Genomic DNA, 21,871 nt, shown 5'->3' on the forward strand with positions numbered 1-21,871 from the left:
AACTGAAGCCACAATGAAGTACCACTTCACACCCAACTGGATGGCTATAACCAAAAAAAAAAAAAGAGGACAAGAGTTGACAAAGATGTGGAGAAATTGAAACCCTTATACAGTGCTGGAAGCCAGGTAAAATGGTACAGTTAACTTGGAAAACAGTTTAGCAGTATCTCAAAAAAAGTTAAACAGAGGTTCAGGAGCAAGATGGCGAAATCCAGGTCTCCTACCTGGATTTCGTCTGGTCTCAGGAATTCAGCTGGATAGGGATCAAACCATTCTGAACACCTACGAACTCAACAGGAGATCAAAGAAAAGAATAGCAGCAACTCTCTTAACAGAAAAGCGACCACCTTCTGGAAGGTAGGACGTGCGGAGAAGTGAATCCGAGGCGATATTCGGGAGGATAGACGGTGGGGGAGGGGGCCTCCGTCGGCCGCTTCTGGCAAGTGATAGAGCCGCGGAGCACAAAATCGGAACTTTTAGAAGTCGGCTCCGCTGAGGGACGTTGCTCCAGTGGCTAAGCGGGGGGGGGGGGGGGGGAATCCTCGTGGGACAGTGTGCTCTCAGGACCCTCGGGGTCACAGAAAGACCGGGGGAGCCTGAGTGCAGCAGAGCTCCCATGTATTGGAGCGGGGAAGCCGGCTGCAGAGACGGAGCCGAGGCGCGGGCTCTCAGCTCGGGGTTGCCATAAACTGTGATCCGCGGCCCAGTTGGGCCACTGCTCCTCCAGCAGGGACCCAACAAGTGGCAGAGCCGGGGAGACTCCCCTTCCTCCCCCGGGAGGAGCGGCACGGGAGCGCACCGCAGGGATCTGCTGGGTTTGGAGACTCCACACGGGGTCGGGTGCCAGAGATAGAAACGCTCGGTCACAGGCCGGGTGAGCACGGAGTGTGGCCGGAGACCGGGGACATGGGAGTGGCTGACTGCTTTTCTCTGGGGGCGCACTGAGGAGCGGGGCCCCGAGTTCTCGGCTCCTCTGGGGTGGAGATTGGGAGGCTGCCATCTTCACTCTCGTCCTCGAATGCTGTACGGAAAGCCTGCAGGGAACAAAAGCTCCCGAGAGCAAACCCGGACAGACAAGGGCAGGGCAATTCCGCCTCCGGCAAAGACGTTTGGGAACCATGGCAACAGACCCCTCCTCCAGAAGATCAGCAAGAACAGCCAGCCAAGACCAAGTTTAGCGATCAATGAGAACGGCAGAACTCCAGCGCTAGGGGAATACTGCACATAGAATTCATGGTTTTTTTTACCATAATTCTTTAGTCTTTCAAAGTTAATTTTTTAAATTTTCTTTTTCGAATTTTTCTTTTTTCCTTTTTCAACCAACATCTTACCAATCCCTTTTTAAAAAATCTTTTTTATTTTTCTATTTAGAGTCATATTCTATCCCTTCGTTGTAGTTAACCTTATTTTTTGTATATATATAAGTTGTTCTCTCTTTAAAATTTTGGGATACAGTTTCTTCTAACAGACCAAAATATACCCTAAATCTCTAGTGTATGGCTTTGTTCTAGTCTCCTGCCTGATCACATTCTCTCCCTTTTTTTTAAATTTCTCTTTTCTTTTTTCAACCAACTTGTCAATTCCTTTTGTAAAATCTCTTTTATAATATTCATCTTTAGAGTCATATTCTATCCCTTCATCTTTTTACCTTTATTTTTGTACATATATAATCTTTTCTTTCTTTAAAATTTTGGGAGGCACTTTCTTCTAACAGACCAAAATATGCCCAAAATCCTGTGTGTGGCACTGCTCTATTCACCAGCCTGATCATATCTGATCATATTCTTTTTTATTCTTTTTTCTTTCTTTCCCTTTCTTTTCCCCTGGTTTCAGGTCTCTTATAATTTCTTTAGTGTATATTTTTCTGGGGTCATTGTTACCCTGTTAGCATGTTGTTCTCTCATTCATCTGTTTTCCTCTAGACAAAATGAAAAGACAGAAAAACTCACCTCAAAAAAAAAAAGAACAAGAGGCAGTATCGACTGCCAGGGACCTAATCGATATGGACATTAGTAAGATGTTGGAACTAGAATTCAGAATGACGATTATAAAGATACTAGCTGGGTTTGAAAAAAGCATGGAAGATACTAGAGAAATCCTTTCTGGAGAAATAAAAGAACTAAAATCTAACCAAGTCGAAATCAAAAAGGCTATTAATGAGGTGCAATAAAAAATGGAGGCTCTAACTGCTAGGATAAACGAGGCAGAAGAGAGAATTAGTGATATAGAGGACCAAATGATGGAGAATAAAGCAGCTGAGAAAAAGAAAAACAACTACTGGATCAGGAGGGCAGAATTCGAGAAATAAGTGATACCCTAAGACGAAACACTATTAGAATAATTGGGATCCCGGAAGAAGAAGAAAGAGAGAGAGGGGGGCAGAAGATATATTGGAGCAAATTATAGCAGAGAACATCCCTAATGTGGAGAAGGAAACAGGCATCAAAATCGAGGAGGCACAGAGAACCTCTCTCAAAATCAATAAAAATAGGTCAACACCCCGACATCTAATAGTAAAACTTACGAGTCTCAGAGATGAAGAGAAAATCCTGAAAGCAGCTCGGGGCAAGAGGTCTGTAACCTACAATGGTAGAAACATTAGATTGGCAACAGACCTATCCACAGAGACCTGGAAGGCCAGAAAGGACTAGCATGATATATTCAGAGCACTAAATGAGAAAACTATGCAGCCAAGAATACTATATCCAGCTAGGCTGTCACTGAAAATAGAAGGAGAGGTAAAAAGCTTCCAGGACAAACAAAAACTAAAAGAATTTGCAAACATGAAATCAGCCCTACAAGAGATATTGAAAGGGGTCCTCTAAGCAAAGAGAGAGCCTAAAAGTAACAGAGACCAGAAAGGAACAGAGACAACATACAGTAACAGTCACCTTACAGGCAATACAATGGCACTAAATTCCTATCTTTCAATGTTACCCTGAATGTAAATGGGTTAAATGCCCCAATCAAAAGACAAAAGGTATTGGATAAAAAAAAAAAAGACCCATTGATATGCTGTCTGCAAGAGACTCATTTTAGACCCAAAGACACCCCCAGATTGAAAGTGAGGGGGTGGAAAACCATTTACCATGCTAATGCACGCCAAAAGAAAGCTGGGGTGGCAATCCTTTTATCAGATAAATTAGATTTTAAACCAAAGACTATGATAAGAGATGAGGAAGGACACTATATCCTACTTAAAGGGTCTATCCAACAAGAAGATCTAACAATCGTAAATATCTAGGCCCCTAACATGGGAGCAGCCAATTATATAAGCCAATTAATAACAAAATCAAAGAAACACATTGACAACAATACAATAATAGCGGGGGACTTTAACACCCCCCTCACTGAAATGGACAGATCATCTAAGCAAAAGATCAACAAGGAAATAAAGACTTTAAATGACACACCAAATGGACTTCACAGACATATTCAGAACATTTCATCCCAAAGCAATGGAATACACATTCTTCTCTAGTGTCCATGGAACATTCTCCAGAACAGATCACATCCTAGGTCACAAATCAGGTCTCAACCGGTACCAAAAGATTGGGATCACTCCCTCCGTATTTTCGGACCACAATGCTTTGAAACTAGAACTCAATCACAAGAGGAAAGTCGGAAAGAACTCAAATACATGGAGGCTAAAGAGCATCCTGCTAAAGAATAAATGGGTCAACCAGGAAATTAAAGAAGAATTAAAAAAATTCACGAAACAAACGAAAATGAAAATATAACTGTTCAAAATCTTTGGGATGCAGCAAAGGCGGTCCTAAGAGGAAAGTATATAGCAATACAAGCCTTTCTCAAGAAACAAGAAAGGTCTCAAATACACAACCTAACCCTACACCTAAAGGAGCTGGAGAAAAAACAGCAAATAAAGCCTAAACCCAGCAGGAGAAGAGAAATAATAAAGATCAGAGCAGAAATCAATGAAATAGAAACCAAAAGAACAGCAGAACAGACCAACGAAACTAGGAGTTGGTTCTTTGAAAGAATTAACAAGACTGATAACCCCCTGGCCAGACTTATCAAAAAGAAAAGAAAAATGACCCGAATAAAATCATGAATGAAAGAGGAGAAATCACAACCAACACCAAAGAAATACAAACAATTATAAGAACATATTATGAGCCACTATATGCCAGCAAATTAGATAATCTGGAAGAAATGGATACATTCCTAGAGATGTGTAAACTACCAAAACTGAACCAGGAAGAAATAGAAAACCTGAACAGACCTATAGCCACTAAGGAAATTGAAGCAGTCATCAAAAATCTCCCAACAAACAAGAGCCCAGGGCCAGATGGCTTCCCAGGGGAATTCTACCAAACATTTAAAGAAGAATTAATACCTATTCTTCTGAAAGTGTTCCAAAAATAGAAATGGAAGGAGAACTTCTAAACTCATTTTATAAGGCCAGCATTGCCTTGATCCCAAAATCAAAGACATCAAAAAGGAGAATTACAGACCAATATCCCTGATGAACAAAGGATGCAAAAATTCTCAACAAAATACTAGCCAATAGGATCCAACAGTACATTAAAAGGATTATTCACCACGACCAAGTGGGATTTATCCCTGGGCTGCAAGGTTGGTTCAACATCCACAAATCAATCAATGTGATACAATACATTAATAAAAGAAAAAACAAGAACCATATGATCCTCTCAATAGATGCAGAAAAAGCATTTGACAGAGTACAGCATCCTTTCTTGATCAAAACTCTTCAGAGTGTAGGGATAGAGGGTACATACATAAAAGCCATCTATGAAAAACCCAGAGCGAATATCATTCTCAATGGGGAAAAACTGAGAGCTTTCCCCCTAAGGTCAGGAACGCGGCAGGGATGTCCACTATCACCACTGCTATTCAACATAGTACTAGAAGTCCTAGCCACAGCAATCAGACAACAAAAAGAAATCAAAGGCACCTGAATTGGCAAAGAAGAAGTCAAACTCTCACTCTTTGCAGATGACATGATACTTTATGTGGAAAACCCAAAAGATTCCACCCCAAAAGTGCTAGAACTCATATAGGAATTCAGTAAAGTGGCAGGATATAAAATCAAGGCACAGAAATTAGTGGCATTTCTATACAACAACAACAAGACAGAAGAAAGAGAAATTAAGGAGTCGATCCCATTTACAATTGCACCCCAAACCATAAGATACCTAGGAATAAATCTAACCAAAGAGGCAAAGAATCTGTACTCAGGAAACTATAAAATACTCATGAAACAAACTGAGGAAGACAAAGAAATGGAAAGAAATGGAAAAACGTTCCATGCTCATGGATTGGAAGAACAAATATTGTGAAGACGTCAATGCTACCCAGAGCAATCTACACATTTAATGCAATTCCTATCAAAATACTATCCACTTTTTTCAAAGAAATGCAACAAATAATCCTAAAATTTGTATGGAACCAGCCCTGAATAGCCAGAGGAATGTTGAAAAATAAAAGCAAAGCTGGTAGCATCACAATTCCGGACTTCAAGCTCTATTACAAAGCTGTCATCATCAAGACAGTATGGTACTGGCACAAAAACAGACACACAGATCAGTGGAACAGAATCGAGAGCCCAGAAATGGACCCTCAACTCTATGGTCAACTCATCTTCGACAAAGCAGGAAAGAATGTCCAATGGAAAAAAGACAGTCTCTTCAACAAATGGTGTTGGGAAAATTGGACAGCCACATGCAGAAGAATGAAACTGGACCATTTCCTTACACCACACACAAAAATAGACTCCAAATGGTTGAAAGACCTAAACGTGAGACAGGAGTCCATCAAAATCCTAAAGGAGAACACAGGCAGCAACCTCTTCGACCTCAGCCGCAGCAACTTCTTCCTAGAAACACAGCCAAAGGCAAGGGTAGCGAGGGCAAAAATGAACTATTGGGACTTCATCAAGATAAAAACCTTTTGCACAGCAAAGGAAACAGTCAACAAAACCAAAACACAACCAACAGAATGGGAGAAGATATTTGCAAATGACGTATCAGATAAAGGGCTAGTATCCAAAATCTGTAAGGAACTTATCAAACTCAACACCCAAAGAACAAATAATCCAATCAAGAAATGGGCAGAAGACATGAATAGACATTTTTCTACAGACATCCAAATGGCCAAAAGACACATGAAATAAGTGCTCAACATTGCTCGGCATCAGGGAAATCCAAATCAAAACCTCAATGAGATAGCACCTCACACCAGTCAGAATGGCTAAAATTAACAAGTCAGGAAATGACAGATGTTGATGAGGATGTGGAGAAAGGGAACCCTCCTACACTGTTTGTGGGAAGGCAAGCCAGTGGAGCCACTCTGGAAAACAGTATGGAGGTTCCTCAAAAAGTTGAAAACAGAGCTACCATACGACCCAGGAATTGCACTACTGGGTATTTACCCCAAAGATACAAATGTAGTGATCCGAAGGGGTACGTGCACCCCAATGTTTATAGCAGCAATGTCCACAATAGCCAAACTCTGGAAAGAGCCAAGATGTCCATCGACAGATGAATGGATAAAGAAGATGTGGTATATATATATATATATACAATGGAATATTATGCAGGTATCAAAAAACAAAACAAAACAAAACATGATGGGGCACCTGAGTGGCTCAGTGTTAAGGTGTCTGCCTTTGGCTCAGGTCATGATCCCAGGGTCCTAGGATCGAGCCCTGCATCGGGCTCCCTGCTCCGCAGGAAGCCTGCTTCTCCCTCTCCCACTCCCCCTGCTTGTGTTCCTTCTCTCACTGTGTCTCTCTGTGTCAAATAAATACAATCTTAAAAAAAAACCCAAAAACTTCGAAATCCTGCCATTTGCAATGACGTGGATTGGAACTAGAGGATATTATGCCAAGCGAAATAAGTCAATCAGAGAAAGACATGTATCATATGATCTCACTGATATGAGGAATTCTTAATCTCAGGAAACGAACTGAGGGTTGCTGGAGTGGTGGGGGGTGGGAGGGATGGGGTAAGTGGGTGACAGACATTGGGGAGGGTATGTGCTATGGTGAGCGCTGTGAATTGTGCAAGACTGATGAATCACAGACCTGTACTTCTGAACGAATAATGCATTATATGTTTAAAAAAAAAAAAAGAAGGGAAAAATGAAGGGGGTGGAAATCAGAGGGGGAGACGAACCATGAGAGACGATGGACTCTGAGAAACAAACTGAGGGTTCTAGAGGGGAGGGGGGTGGGGGGATGGGTTAGCCTGGTGATGGGTATTAAAGAGGGCACGTACTGAATGGAGCACTGGGTGTTATACTCAAACAATGAATCATGGAACACTACATCAAAAACTAATGATGTAAGGTATAGTGATTAACATAACATAAAAAAAAGTTAAAGAGGGACTTTCTGACTTAATAGATTTTAAAAAAATCTTTTAAAAAAGATTTATTTGAAAGAGAGAGACAGGACACGAGCGGGGGGGGGGAAGAGGCAGAGAGAGAGGGAGAAGCAGACCCCCCACTGAGCAGGGAGCCTGATGGGCTCAATCCCAGGGCCTTGAAATCATGACCTGAGTCCAAGGCAGATGCTTAACCGACTGAGCCACCAGGCATCCCTGACTTAGTAATTCTACTCCTAAGTATATACCCAAGAAAATTAAAAACATATGCTTACAAAAATACAGGAATGTTCATAGCAGCATTATTCATAATGGCTGAAGATGTCCATTAGCTGAGAAATGGCTCAAGAATATACGTAAATTCATATGCTTGAATATCATACAGCCAGAGATATAAAGCACTAATACATACTATGATATGAACCCTGAAAACATGTTAAGTGAAAGAAGCCAGTCACAAAAGGTCACATATAGGCATACTTCTTTCAACTGTGCTTCACGTTATTGAGATTCAGTTATTCTTTTACAAATTGAAGGTGTGTGGCAACTCTTTGTCAAGGAAGTCTATTGGTGCCATTTTTCCAATAGTATTTGCTCACTTTGTGTCTCTGTGTCACATTTTGTTAATTCTCATATTTCAAATTTTTTCATGATTATATACTTTTATGGTGATCAGCAATCTTTGATGTTACTATTGCAACTATTTTGGGGCACCATGAATTATATCCATATAAAATGGCAAGCTTATTTGATAAATGTTTTGTGTGTTCTGACTGCTCCACTTACTGGCTGTTCCTCCCTTCTCTCGCCCTCTACTTGGGTCTCCTATTCCCTGAAACACAATATTGAGATTAGGCCAATTAATAACCCTACGATGGCCTCTAAGTGTTCAAGTAAGAGGACCATGTCTCTCACTTTAAATCAAAAGCTAGAAATGATTCAGCTTAGTGAGGAACGTATGTCAAAAGCTGAGATAGACCAAAAAAGCTAGGCCTCTTGTACTGAACAGCTAAGTTGTGAATGCAAAGTTCTTTTAAAAAATTTAATTAAATTAATTATTTTTAAAAGATTTTATTTATTTATTTGACAGAGAGACAGAGACAGAGAGAGAGGGAACACAAGCAGGGGGAGTGGGAGAGGGAGAAGCAGGCCTCCCGCCAAGCAGGGAGCCCGACGTGGGGCTCAATCCCAGGACCCTGAGATTATGACCTGAGCTGAAGGCAGACGCTTAACCGACTGAGCCACCCAGGCACCCCCAAAGGAAAAGCTCTTGAAGGAAATAAAAAGTGCTACTCCAGTGAACACACAAATGATAAGAAAGTGAAACAACCTTATTGCTGATATGGAGAAGGTTGTAGTGGTCTAGAGAGAAGATAACACCAGCCACAACATTCCCTTAGCCAGAGCCTAATGGAGAGCAAGGCCCTAACACTCTGTAATTCTGTGAAGGCTGAGAGGTGAGGAAGCTGCAGAAGGGAAGTGTGAAGCTAGCAGAGGTGGTTCATGAGGCTTAAGGAAAGAAGCCCTCTCCATAAAAGAGCAAGGTGAAGCAGTAAGTGCTAATATAGAAGCAGTGGCAAGTTATACAAGAGATCTAGTTGAGATCATTAATGAAGGTGGTTACACTAAACAACAGATTTTCAACGTAGCAATGGCCTTCTATTGGAAGATGCTATCTAGGACTTGCCTGGCTTTAAAGGTTTAAAGGACAGACTGACTCTCTTGTTAGGGACTAAGGCAGCTGGTGACTTGAAGTTGAAGCCAGTGCTCATTTACCATCCAGAAAATGGTGGGGTCCTTAAAAATTATGCTAAATCTACTCTGCCTGTGATCTATAAATGGAACAAACCCTGGATGACAGCATATCTGTTTACAATGCAGTTTACTGAATATTTTAAGCCCACTCTTGAGACCTACTACTCAAAGATTCCTTTAAAATGTTACTGCTCACCGACAACGTACCTGGTCACCCAAGAGCTCTGATGGAGATGTACGAGATTAATGTCAATTTCATGCCAGCTAACACAACATCCGTTCAGCAATTTCCATGGATTAAGGAGTAATTTCTACTCTGAATACCTTTAATTATTATTATAATATGGTTATAACTGCCACAGTGATTCCTCTGATGGATCTGGGCAAAGTAAAGTGAAAACCTTCTGGAAAGGATTCACCATTTTAGATGCCATTAAGAACATTTGTGATTCATGGGAAGAGGCCAAAATATCAACACAAACAGAAGTTGATTCCCACCCTCATGGATGACTATGAGGGGTTCAAGACTTCAGGGGAGGAAGTGACTACGGATGTGGTGCAAAGGGAACTCGAATTAGAAGTGGAGCCTGAAGACGTGACTGAATTGCTGTGATCTCATGATCAAACTTTGACAAGACGAGGAACTGCTTATATATGAGCAAAGAAAGTGGTTTCTTGAGATGGAATCTACTCCTGCTGAAGATGCTGTGAAGACTGTTGAAATGACAACAAAAGATTTAGAATATTACATACATTTAGTTGACAAAGCAGCAGCAGGGTCTGAAAGGACTGACTCCAATTTTAAAAGTTCTAGTGTGGGTAAAATGCTATCAAACAGCATTGCATGTTATAGAGAAATTGTCTGTGAAAGGAAGAGTCAACTGATGCGTGAAACTTCAGTGCTGTCTTATTTTAAGAAATTACCACCGCCACCCCAGCCTTCAAACACCACGGTCAGCAGCTGAACACTGAGGCAAGACCCTCCACCAGCAAAAAAGTATTACAACTCGATGACCACTCAGATAATTCTTAGCATTTTTCAGCAATAAAGTAAATTTTAATTAAGGTATGTATATGGTTTTTTAGAGCCAATGCTGCTATTGCGCCTAAAAGACTATAAGACAGTGTAAATGTAACTTTTCTATGCACTGGGAAACCAAAAAATTCCTGATTCCCTTTTTTGCATTGGTCTGGAACCAACCCACAACAGCTCCGAGGTATGCCTGTGTTGTAGGATCCCACTCAGAGGAAATGTCCTGAATAGGCAAATCCACACAGAAAGTAAATTAGTGGCTGCCTAGGTAGGGGGCAGAGTGGAGAGGGAGTGCTAATGAGGATTCTTTTTGGGGTGATGAAACAGTTCTGAAAATGAACAGGGATAGCTGCACAGCTTTGTGAATATACGAAAGCCTACAGAATCGTATACTTGAAAAAGGGTGAATTTTATGATAAGTCAATTGTATATCAATTAAAAAAAAAAGGTTAAAAACAAAAGAAACCCCCAAACTTCTCCTAGTTTCAGCTGCTGTTCTTAAACTGGCCAGCTATGGGGCACCTGGGTGGCTCAGTCGTTTAAGCGGCTGCCTTCGGCTCAGGTCATGATCCCAGGGTCCTGGGATCGAGTCCCGCATCAGACTCCTTGCTCAGCGGGGAGCCTGCTTCTCCCTCTGCCTGCCTCTCTCTTTCTCTGACAAATAAATAAATAAAATCTTTAAAGAAAACCCCCAAAAAACAAAAAACTGGCCAGCTATGCTTTCCAGTGAATCCTTGCTGGCTATTTTGGCAGTACTTCCCTTCACAGATCTGTTAGAAGGCACCCCACTGCTTCCTCCTGCTCAGATACCAATACCATGCAGTCTTGTGGTTGTTGCTGGTTTATTCCTCTCTGCTTCTATTTTGGAGTTTGTGGAAATATCTTGTTACTTAGTTTTGCTCAAAATGTTCATGAGGTTTCGGCTGTGCTATCTAGCTGCTCTGTGGATTTTTATGGAGAGATGAGGAAAGACTGAAAGGCTGTGATGCCCCTCCCCAACATCTTCCCAGAAGCCCCTCAGCCTATTCATGTTGGCAAGTCAGTCAGTAGATGGGAATCTGAGCACCTCAAGTAAAGACTCTGAGATAGGTTCCTGGGGTCTTGGGGGCCGGACAGGCTGTGGATCCCCTGAATTTGAGAAGTACACAAGTACAGTGTCAAGCTGGGGAGCTACTAAGTTTCCATCTGGGCAGATTTCAGAGGTATCTGGGGCCACCAAAGCTGGAACTGTTGTCTAGTGAGAAGGCACACAGATTCTGGATTCTAACGCCAGCACAGGACCTTCTCTAAGTCATCTACTTTTTCTGAACCTCATCTGTCTCACCATAAAATGGGAACAGGACTGCTTACCTTGCAAGTCTGTACATTTGGTAGTTTCTTCTTTCATTTACAGACATTTGTGAGGATTACATGACTGACACACAGTGGGGGCTCGAGTACTGTGAGATATTCCCTGTCCATAGTGCTTTCTTGACTATTTCAACATCTAATGACTGGAAGTGCAAGGAACTGAATTCCCATGATGCTCTCTTTATAACACCACTCAGTTCTAGGGGGTCTCAATGACCACTGCAAGCATGTCAACTTGAAGTGTCCACAGCAAAGGCAGCAGGGAGACATGCTGCTGCTGCCACCTTGCCAACGCCCTGACCCTCCCCGATCTGGGAGCCTGCAAGGAGGAACCCGTGCCAACCCCCTGCCCTGGGCTGAATGAGGCTGGTACAGCCTGGCCTCCCTGGATGCAGCATCTGTCTGGCTTCAGGCTAAAGAGGCTCAAAACTGACCCACCAAGCATGTCTGAGCATCAGTCCCTCCCCAGCCCCCCGCACAGCAGTGACGCTACTCCTGCCACCTCTCTAGGGAGTCTCTAGGAGACACATGGCAAGGCCGTAGAGCTACCCTCCACACACAGCAAGGTGTGGACTTACAGTGTGAGCATTGTTGATCTTCTTCACTTCCCACTGGCCCTCTCCGGTGTATGTCAGCAGGGAGATGGCCCCATCTGAGCTCCCACAGGCCAGTATTAGGCCATAGTCATGGGGGGCCCAGCACACAGAGTTTACTGCAGGAAGGAGGGAGGCATAGTTAGCCGACTTCGATTTCCCAGGTTTACCATTTTACTAAATTTTTAAAGTAAAAAATTGCAGGGATCACCAGGAGAAAGATAACGAGATTTTAAAAACCCATCACCTGTGAATATCATAATTTCAAAACCTACAGTCTACCTTAACAAAAAGTAGGATGAGATGAAACAGATAAAGGGCATTAGGAGTTCGCTTACTGTAATGAGCATGGAGTAATGGATAGAAATATGAATCATAATATATACCCGAAACCAATATACCACATGTTAATAAAAATAAATTAATAAAACTAGGGAAAAAAGTAGACAATAATCTGAGAATAAAGGCCAGTACTTAAAACAAATAAAATTAAAAACAAACACCTCACTGTGTTGTTTTTTCCTTTTCTTATTTCGCTTTAGACTGGCTTTAGGTCTTAGGGCCTTACCTCTGCTGTGGACAGACGACAGAAAAGCCAACCAAAGCCAAGGGACAAACGAGGAGCATCGAGGGGAAGGGTATGGGAGTGGTAGCCAGGCAACAAGCCCCGCCCAGCTGCTCCTACCACACTCGCTGTACCTGAGGAGTCGTGTCCTGTGTGTTCGTGCGTCTTCTCCCAGGTGCCATTCTCCTCCTTCCAGATAATGACTTTCCGGTCATAGGAGCAGGATGCCAGGATGTTGCCATACATGGGGTGGGCCCAGGCCACTTGCCACACAGGACCCTCATGACTACAAGGGGACAGGGTCAGAGGCTGCTCAGATGGGTCACAGGAACCTGCAGTGCTCTGCCAGCCACTACTTTGGACGGAACTGAATGGCGTTCTTGGTAGGCAGATACAGCATCTCAGGACAGAGCTGCCTGAGAATTTCCTAAGGGAGAGCTATATGAAGTCACTGCCAAAAGAGACCTTTGTTGGGCACTGAAGATCCTGAGGCCCAGACGTTACAGAGGCTTTGAAAACAAATCAGGACTCTAAGTCAGCCTCTCTGTCCCGACCTGACAGAATCCTCCCTCTCTTGACCTGCACTGCAGCCAGCACCACCTACATCTGCCATCCTCAGGAGAAGCCTCTCAGCCTATTCATTTGTGCACCGATCAATCCAGGGTTTGCACCCACAAGTGCTTTGTAGAGTGAATCGCTACTCATCCTTCCAAATGGTTAACTTTTTGAGCAGGCACTGTTTCATGTTTGCCACTATTCTCTTAATTTGTTTAAGGGCATGTCTCTCTTCTGCTCTTCTGATCTTTATGCATTCACCTGGTGAGTACTATCTGAGCACATACCCGGTGCTGGGCTCTGTATTGGGGCCGTCTCTCAGGCCCAGGCAAGGGTGGGCACCACCCAGCACACAAGAAGTGACACGGCAGACAGGTGACGGTCCCGGCTCTTTCACCCCCACTCCCATTCTCTAGCTGTTTGACCCTAGGCACGGGCCACGTCCTTTCAATGGCTTAGTCTCCTAATGGAGATATCAGCAAGACTTCTTTCACAGTGTGCTCATGAGGGGAAATATAGGTGATAACTCACACAAAAAGCCTGGAACAGTGCTGGGCACAAGAAAAGAAAAAATTATTCATGCCTATCAGCTGGTATTGCTGCTCCCTGTTCACTCGTCCAACCTGGGGCTGCAGACACTCAAAAGTGTCCTCCTCCCTCCGGCTGGGACACCTGGGCCTCACAAAGGAGCCGCCAGGGAAACTCTCAGGAGACGAAAATGTCCTACAACTAGCATAGTTTAAACTGAGGCAAAAAAAGAAGGGGGTGTGAATTTTTGATCCCTCTGATAGTGCACATCTTTTCAGTGTAAGAAAAACAGGGCAGGTGTGACCTCCTCTGCCAGTGCCGGCAGCAGGTTGCATAGGGCGAGCAGCATCGGATCCCTCAGTCACTTCATTTCTGACACTCAGGAAGAGGGGAACTTCTACACCCCTCTCCCCAAATGGCTACTTAGTTATGCCTTAATTTAGTTAACAAACGTGTACTGAGCTCCTACTTGTCAGGGATCTTAATTTCTCCTGTGCAGTCTGCTGAAGGCTTTGGTCCTTTCTCAGAATAATGGCTACAACACACGGAGCTGGGATTATAAAGGAAAGCCAATCATAATGAAATACACTCAGTAAAATGTTAAAGAGGGATCTATAATATAGTGATACATGTGCTTCTCTGTTAGCACGTTAACTAACATGCTCTAGTGGCAGGCCTAATAACCACTCTCATTTCAAAGTAGTGATAAGCCTAAGTGCTATTTTGAGACAGTTATAACTGGAATGTGATATGAAGATATCTGTGTCTTCTACTGGTAACAAAGTTCCAGGTGCTCTGAATACTACTGTGGTTTCTGGCCTACATCCATCATTGAAGGAAATGCTAACTAGCTGAGTCACTGACAATAAAGATGTGATTTTTTTTCTCAGCCCCAGTTCACCAGCCCCTGAATTCTATCCACAGAACCCTCGGAGATCTGTGGAACCCAGGTTAAGAACTCCTATTTATTTGAAAGGCAGTGGGCTGGGGGAAAGCAGTAGAGGTGTAGCCATAAAAATGAGCCAGGATCTCAAGAATCTTGTAGGGAGAGGGGAAAGCAAACATTTGTAAATATTCACTGAGTATCTGCCGTGGGCACGCAAATAGGCAAAATTATAGGACTTACGTAATTACTAATGCATTCTTACACTAACATTATTTTTTTTTATTACATTAACATTATTCTTACATTATTGCCTTTGAGTGACACTTTAGATCATGTTGGCTAAACTTAAAAAAAAAAACAAAACACCAAAAACCAAAGAAAAAGTTCTTTCCCACTTTTAAAAGCAGCAGTAGCTACTGAAGGCATGCTGTGAACAGGCTCTACCCGGGAGGAGGCAGCAACACCCCATTCTGAGGGTGAGCAGATGAAGTCTTCGAGAGGTAGACTGACTCTTACCCAAGGTCTTCTGGTGGGTTTTTGGGAAGCAAAGTTGGGATTCATCCTGCTGAGGACAGCTGCCTGGCTGGGACTGGGGTGTCCTCTCTGCTAAATGCACTGTGGGGCTCCTCTGATCTGGGTTCTCAGCTTTACCTGCCATGCCTGAGAAACCCAACCATTCTGAGACCTCACCCAGACTTGGCTGCACTCACCCCCTGAGGTCGGCAATGAGGATCTGTCCTCCATTTCGCACATCGAAGATTTTGACAGACCTGTCTGATGAGCAGGTTGCTAGGCGGGTGCCATAGTAGTCCATCTGGGCATCATGCTGCAAAGGGAGGACAGCTTGGGAAGCCTGCAGGCTGGGTGGGTGGGGGTGGGGAGTCACCAGGACAGAATCTAGTTTGGACCAGAGCTCACATGAAATTAATCTAACCTCAAAGCAGCATCACTACCAGGCAACAAGCTAGCATCTCGACATGCCATTTCTCAGACAGGAAATGTACTGAAAGGGACAAAAAAAAAAAACCACCACCATACCTAGCTGCTTTCAGACCCTTTACATACAGAGGGGAAGCCGTTTCTAATCCTATTCTGTAGGGTGGGTATGGGAGATGAAACAGTGCCTAGCTAGCCTCCTTTTTCTTCTTCCTTCCTCAGGCCCCACCATGTTCTGAGGCTCTGTGGGTTACTGTGAGCTGCAGGTTCAGCTCAGCCCCAGTCCCCAGGGCTAATGCTGACGCAAAGGAGCAGCCTCTGAGGGCCCAGTGAGGTCCTCCATAATGCCCATGTGGCCTGGACACAAGGGTCTATTCAGACGTTTGGGCTCCTTCCTCCACCCATGGCCCTAGATCCTTTGTGGACCTTTGTTCCTGGATTTTTACTAGACCTTTTTCCTAGTAGTATGTCCAGTACCCCAGACTATCCACCCATACCTTAAATGTCACTAGTCCCACCACTGATGAACCAACCTTCTCGATGCTGACTGGCCACGCAGACCTAGGGCCGGTCTCTGCCTATAGCTCTTGTCTATCTTGTTCCTCTGAGCCACAAGGTCTGCTGTCCCACTGCACATCCTGGTCCTTCCTCTTTGTTCCCTCTTCCAACAGGTGGCACCTTCCTCAGCTGTCTCACCTTGGGGCTGTTAGGAACTATCAGCTGTCACTCTTTTGGTATTCAGGAACAATTAATATCCTTTCAACAGAAGCAGTCATTCTGTTTGCTTCAACATTCCTTCCTCACCTCCCTGAGAAAAACATCCTGACTCTTCTTTGGAAGTCAACCCCCTCCACTATTCTTGGTCTTGGCTTCTTGGAAAAGAGACAATGCAAGTGTTTAGATTTCTTAGGTACTTCTCCTGCAGAGTGCTGTCACACACTTTGGGAGGAAGTAAGGCATAGTACCTAAAAGATTTAAATCCAACTCCTTACCTTACCTGCTGTCTGGAAAAAATGACATAATTTCCTTGAACCTCAGTTTCCTCCTTTTTAAATGGGGCTAATGGTGGCATCTGCTTTAAGGGTTGTTATGAAGGTTCAATGAGACACTGAATGAAAGTATATGGCATGGGGTCTGACACTTAGTGAACATGCAGACATCAGCCATTGCTATTTTGCTTCATCTGTTTCTCAAACCCAAACTACACAAGTAGGTAGCATATCCATTATTTTTCCCATTTTAGCTATGAGGAAATCAAGGCCGGCTTAGAAGAGCTAAGAAATTGGCTAGGGAGTCTCAGATTGGATTTTCTTACCCAAGGTACCACACTGTCTCCAAGAGGGTGTGGTTAAATGACTGTATTCAGGAAACATATACAACTTGAGACCAGGCAACCTCTCAGAAGATAAAAAGCAACCACTGGTGGGCAGGAGCCCTGAGATGAAATGCTGTAAACTGACTGACCAGAGTTTTGCTCAAAGGCTGCCTGGACTGTTTGGCTCTGCATAAAGCAGAGTCTGCATCTTTGCTGCTAGAGACTTTAACCTCTGGACCTTCTCCCACTGCCCTGTCCTCTGATACTGAGCCCCGTGTATGTCTCTCAGGAAACGCCCTGAGTTAATGACTTCTGGTTCAAAGGGCTTTGCCTGGCCCACTGTCTGTGGTGGTCCTACCTGGCTCTTGGACCACCTGCTCTGGGCTTTCGCTGTGCCTGCTCTCTGCCCTTGTACTAAGTTACCTTCCCATTCTCTCTTCTTTCAGCCCCCTTTCCAAAGGGGCTAAGCAGTGGCAGCATGGGGAAGGCAGGTGGGAAGAGACTACTGTCCAAAGTTTCACACTGACTTAGCCTACATCCCAGAACAGGTTACTTTGTTGGCCTGGAGACTGAGGGCCCTGAGCTATAAACCATTCCTAGGTTCCTCCTACCAGAGAGCGACCAGAATGCCACAGCCCTGACAACATGGCAGGCATTGCTGGGAGACTAACCATATGCTGAGGCTACAGCCTGACTCAAGGGTGCAAAGCTACACTGGATTCATGAATGAGCAACAGAAATGCTTCCCCTGCACTGAAATGCCCACAGCTATAGCCCGTAAGGGAAGGCTAAAGGAATACTTACAATCATGTCCTCATGGGAGGTGTCCACAGTGTTAATTACTGACACCTAGAACCAAAGATACAGTTGGTAAATGAACAGATGGCAGTTAGAATGCAATCATCTTATTAAAACTACCGGTCATTACCAAGGTTCTTGACTGCATCTGTTCGCTCACTCATTAAACATTTACTTTAAGTACCTCCTTTTTGCTAAGCACCATGCCAGGGACTGGAGATATAGACATAAATTAAGTATTCTTGCCCCTGAAAATCTTGTACAGAAGTAACCGTAAAATGGAAGGATGAGTACTTTAACAGAAGTTTACATGTACTATAGCGGCCTGAAGAGCTGGTGGTGGTAGTAGACATGAACTGGGGCTTAGATGATGAGGAATTTGCCAGGTAGCACAGGGGGAAAAAAGTATAATTCAAGCAGAGGGAACAACATGACCAAAGAGGGGAGAATGGCAACCAGTCTTCACCACTTTGAGGGTGAAGAGGGATGCTGGGGGATCTATGGCTGTTGTTCCCTTCCTGGATGACAGCGCCTCTGATCTCACAGGCAGTTTTGGGCATATCAGAGTAATACCTAAGACCTGGAGAACTGATTCAAGGTGGACTGCTCCCTGGTCCACCACCTATGACAGATCCTAGGCTGTCACCTCCTGGGATCCAGGGCTGAGCAGCTTATGGGGCTGGAACACAGATGCCATGGTCATCACCCCCCACTCACTCTATGAGGTCCAGCTCAAATTATGCTCCCCTTTTTTAAATTTTATTTTATGTTAGTCACCATACCTTACATCATTAGTTTTTGATGTAGTGTTCCATGATTCACTGTTTGCATATAACAGTGCTCCATGCAGTAAGTGTCCTCCTTAATACCCATCACCGTATGCCCCCTCTTCTTGAAGATTCCCAGATTCCCCAACCAGCTGGACTCCTCTGAATATCTGAAGCACTGAATGTCTACAACACTTTACACCCTTTCTTCTCTCAACCAGAAGGTGAGCTCCTTGGACCAGGGTCTGTGTCATCCACAGTTCTGATCTTTTCAAATCACCCTGCACAGTGCTTTGCAACCAAAAGGAACTCAGTGACTGCTTGCTGAATGAATAAATAAATGAACAAAAAGTTTTACTTTGCTCAACCACTATTCTCTTTAAATTCTGGAGATAGAAAAGGGTTGAAAGGGAGGTTTCAGTTTGGAACTGATATTTCTTACCACTTCCCCCATTTCATCTTTTTCCAGCATAAGCCCTGCCGGTATAAAGTCTGACGTGACTTTTCCAAAAGGTGGGCACTGGAAGAGCACTGGGGCAAAGCAGTTCAAGAGGTACTTATCAAGCACAGGTTCTCTCATCAATTTCGAGACTTCCTAATAAGTGGACCTCCAAGGTCTGCAGAGGCAAGTAAGAAAGATAAAGAGAAGCATCTCCTACTCTTGCCAAGCTGTATAGGTTACCCAAAGTGCTTTCACATGTGCACCGGGAAGGACAAAGGGCAGAATTAACTGGAGCGGTCTGATAACTAAGGAAGTGAAGGAGTCCAGAGAAGAGGGAGCGCTTGCCGAAGGGACAGACCCGGTTAAAGGAGGAGCCGGAAAAAGAGACCCACCTGTTAATTCCCAGCTCACAAAGCTTTCCACTCCACTAGGCTGCCTATCGAGAACATAAAGTAGCTGTTACACTGAATTCCCTAAATCAAATGGCCAAGGGCTAAGCAGAGTCAGGAAGAAAAGTTTCCTGGTAGTTTCATTCCAGGTCACCAAAGGGCCTTAAGGATAACTAGCATGTATTTTTAACCACTCTCATGCACCAGCTTGGATGGTGAACCATACTTCTGAACAAGTGTTTCTGTTTTGTTTTTCAAAAAAGTCCTCCCCCGCCCCCCCCCCCGCACCCCCCATGTGGTCTGGTCCTTGTTTTGTTTTTTTTTTTTAAAGATTTTATTTATTTGACAGAGAGAGATAGCAAGAGAGGGAACACAAGCAGGGGCAGTGGGAGAGGGAGAAGACTTCCTGTGGAGCAGGGAGCCCGATGTAGGGCTCGATCCCAGGACGAGGGGACCATGACCTGACCCGAAGGCAGATGCTTAACGACTGAGCCACCCAGGTGCCCCTGGTCCTTGTTAAGTAGTAAGAGTCAGCCCTTAAAACAATTCAGCTCTTCAGAATTGGCTGAAGAGTTAAAATTTCATTTAGAGAACTGAGTATCAGAGCATAAGAGATTCTATCTACTCAGCAGCTGAAGAATCAGGGGCCTAAAGAGATGAGTAATTTCAAATCCCGCAGGGCAAGAACTAAACTCAGTGACCTGACTTCTGGTTCATCCAGGTTCCCTCAAAACCCCAGGCACACCCATTTTCCTGAGAGCACTGGTTACCTGAACCCCTACTCTGGGCTTTTTTCATTTCGCGCACTTTTATTCATTAGTTACCATTCAGTCATTCACTCAATGAGTAAATATGGAATGACTGTACACTGGATACCACAGAGATTTAAAAACTCGAGTCCCTACCTTCAGAGAGTAACTTAGCTCATCCTTACATCAGTTTCTTGAATTGCCCATCATACTTCGGGGCCCTACGTCTATGTCCACATTACATCTCTGCTGGGAGAAGTGGTAGGTGGTAGAAGGGAGTGGTTAAGAGGGTTCGAATCTGTCCTGCCACTTAACTAGTAGTGTAAGAGGCTTCACCTCTCCAAACCTCAAGCTTCCTCATTTGTAAAGTGTCGATAATAGCAGCACCTATTTTGCGGGGCTGTTAGCAGACTGACATTATGAACAACGCCTGCAACTTACTGAGGGCTCAGGATACAGTAGCTTCTACGGCGTTCTGGGTTTTGTTTTCAATTGTTGGGGGAAGAGGAAGAAATAGGAGCGAGAGACGCGGCAGCCGCGCGGCCCGCATTGTTCCAAGAGGTTCCGCGGCCTCCCTCTGACTTCCCACTACGAAAGGTTCCGAGGGGCAGAGCCAGAACCCCGCAAACCCCGCAGCGGCGGAGGAGAGTTGAACGGCCCCAGCCCGGGACTTGAACCTTGGCACGGTCAAGGAACCCGGGAGAGGGCCGCGTCCCCGGGCCCAACACTCACCATGGCTGCAACAGCAGCAGCTCCTAGCCTCGGACGTGGCAGCTCCTGGCGGCGCCCCCGAACAGCTCACTTCCGGCGCCGGGCCGGCGGGCGGTCCGGCGGTGGCGCTGGAACAGCCGGGTGGCAACGCGGTCCGCTCGCACGAACGTTCCGAGCCTTTCCGGGGCGGCCGGGGCGGCACCCCGGGCGGCGCCCCGCCCTCCCGAGGCCCCTCCGCTTCTGTGTGCCGAATGCGGGAGACCAAAGGGGTGGGGCTCCCGTTTCCGTGGCCAGACTGATCCCGCGGCTTTTGAAATCGGAAGCTCTAGCCCATTTCTCTCCTTTTGCTGAGATCTATACACGAAAGGAAGGATTCATAGCTACAGCTTCACCCGCCTCCCTGCGGTTCTGGGTGCGACCGGCCTTAGGATGAACATTGTAGGATGAGTAATTTTTTGGGTAGTGGGTAGACCGACCGGTCCTAGTGCTTCCTCGTTGTTAGTGCCTCCTCAGGACCCGAAGCTGGGACCAGGGGCAGAGAAGGCCAGGGAATGCCAGCTACCAGAGGCTGAGCCCTCTCACTCTGCCCTCTCCAAGCCGTGGGACCCAGTGCCTGCAAACTGCCCCTTCCCCACAGTCCTGGGATCGTGTGAGGTAGAAACCCCAGGCAGGGTGGGATCTTAGCTAGGCTCTGGCAGCTAGAACCGAGGACCCAAACCCCAGTGGCCCCAGCCCCTAAGTCCCGGGCTTTCCACAAGCACACGGAGAATGCTGTATTGCTGGACGGGGCCTGGGAGCTCCCCTCAGCCACACATGCATGGTCTGGCAGATCTGGACCCCTCCTGGTGTTAAGGAGTCCAGGGACCTAGGGTGGAGCCTAGGCTCCCCTTGAGTAAGTCACAGTCCCTCAGTTTCTCTCCGACACTGGATGGAAGATCCCTAGCTGGGGATGGTCACTGCTGGAGGGATGATGTTAAGGTTCAGAGAGTGTGATAGACCTAGACCATCAAGGAGCTTGGGAGAGGGGGCCAAGGGTGTGGGGTCTTACAGAGTTAAGGGCTGGGCCTCCAGACAGCAGCTCACCCTTCCACCCCTGCCCCAGCTTTCAAGATTATTCCCCGCTAATGGAGAA

The 21,871-nt window shown here is 45.1% G+C and overlaps 1 protein-coding gene across 3 annotated transcripts in view; it reads right to left on the reverse strand.

The window, feature by feature from the left end:
- SEC13 (SEC13 homolog, nuclear pore and COPII coat complex component) overlaps positions 1–20,891 on the reverse strand; it is a 37,886-nt gene extending 16,995 nt beyond the window's left edge. The window contains exons 1-5 of one of the 3 annotated variants that reach the window (XM_025885235.2): positions 20,761–20,891; positions 17,688–17,732; positions 15,343–15,458; positions 12,798–12,949; positions 12,084–12,217 (exon numbers count right to left, since the gene is read on the reverse strand). In XM_025885235.2, coding sequence (XP_025741020.1) covers positions 12,084–12,217; positions 12,798–12,949; positions 15,343–15,458; positions 17,688–17,732; positions 20,761–20,763 — 450 coding nt within the window. In that variant the 5' untranslated portion in view covers positions 20,764–20,891. Of the gene's footprint in view, positions 1–12,083; positions 12,218–12,797; positions 12,950–15,342; positions 15,493–17,687; positions 17,733–20,469; positions 20,648–20,760 lie in introns of those variants that run through there. The other 2 variants (XM_025885236.2, XM_073901648.1) reach the window with 2 other exon arrangements.
- Positions 20,892–21,871: the final 980 nt, after the last annotated feature.

The sequence above is a fragment of the Callorhinus ursinus genome, unplaced genomic scaffold (genome assembly GCF_003265705.2).
Source record: "Callorhinus ursinus isolate GAN/ISIS: 27379988/994484 unplaced genomic scaffold, GSC_fseal_2.0 scaffold15, whole genome shotgun sequence".
Lineage (NCBI taxonomy): Eukaryota > Metazoa > Chordata > Mammalia > Carnivora > Otariidae > Callorhinus > Callorhinus ursinus.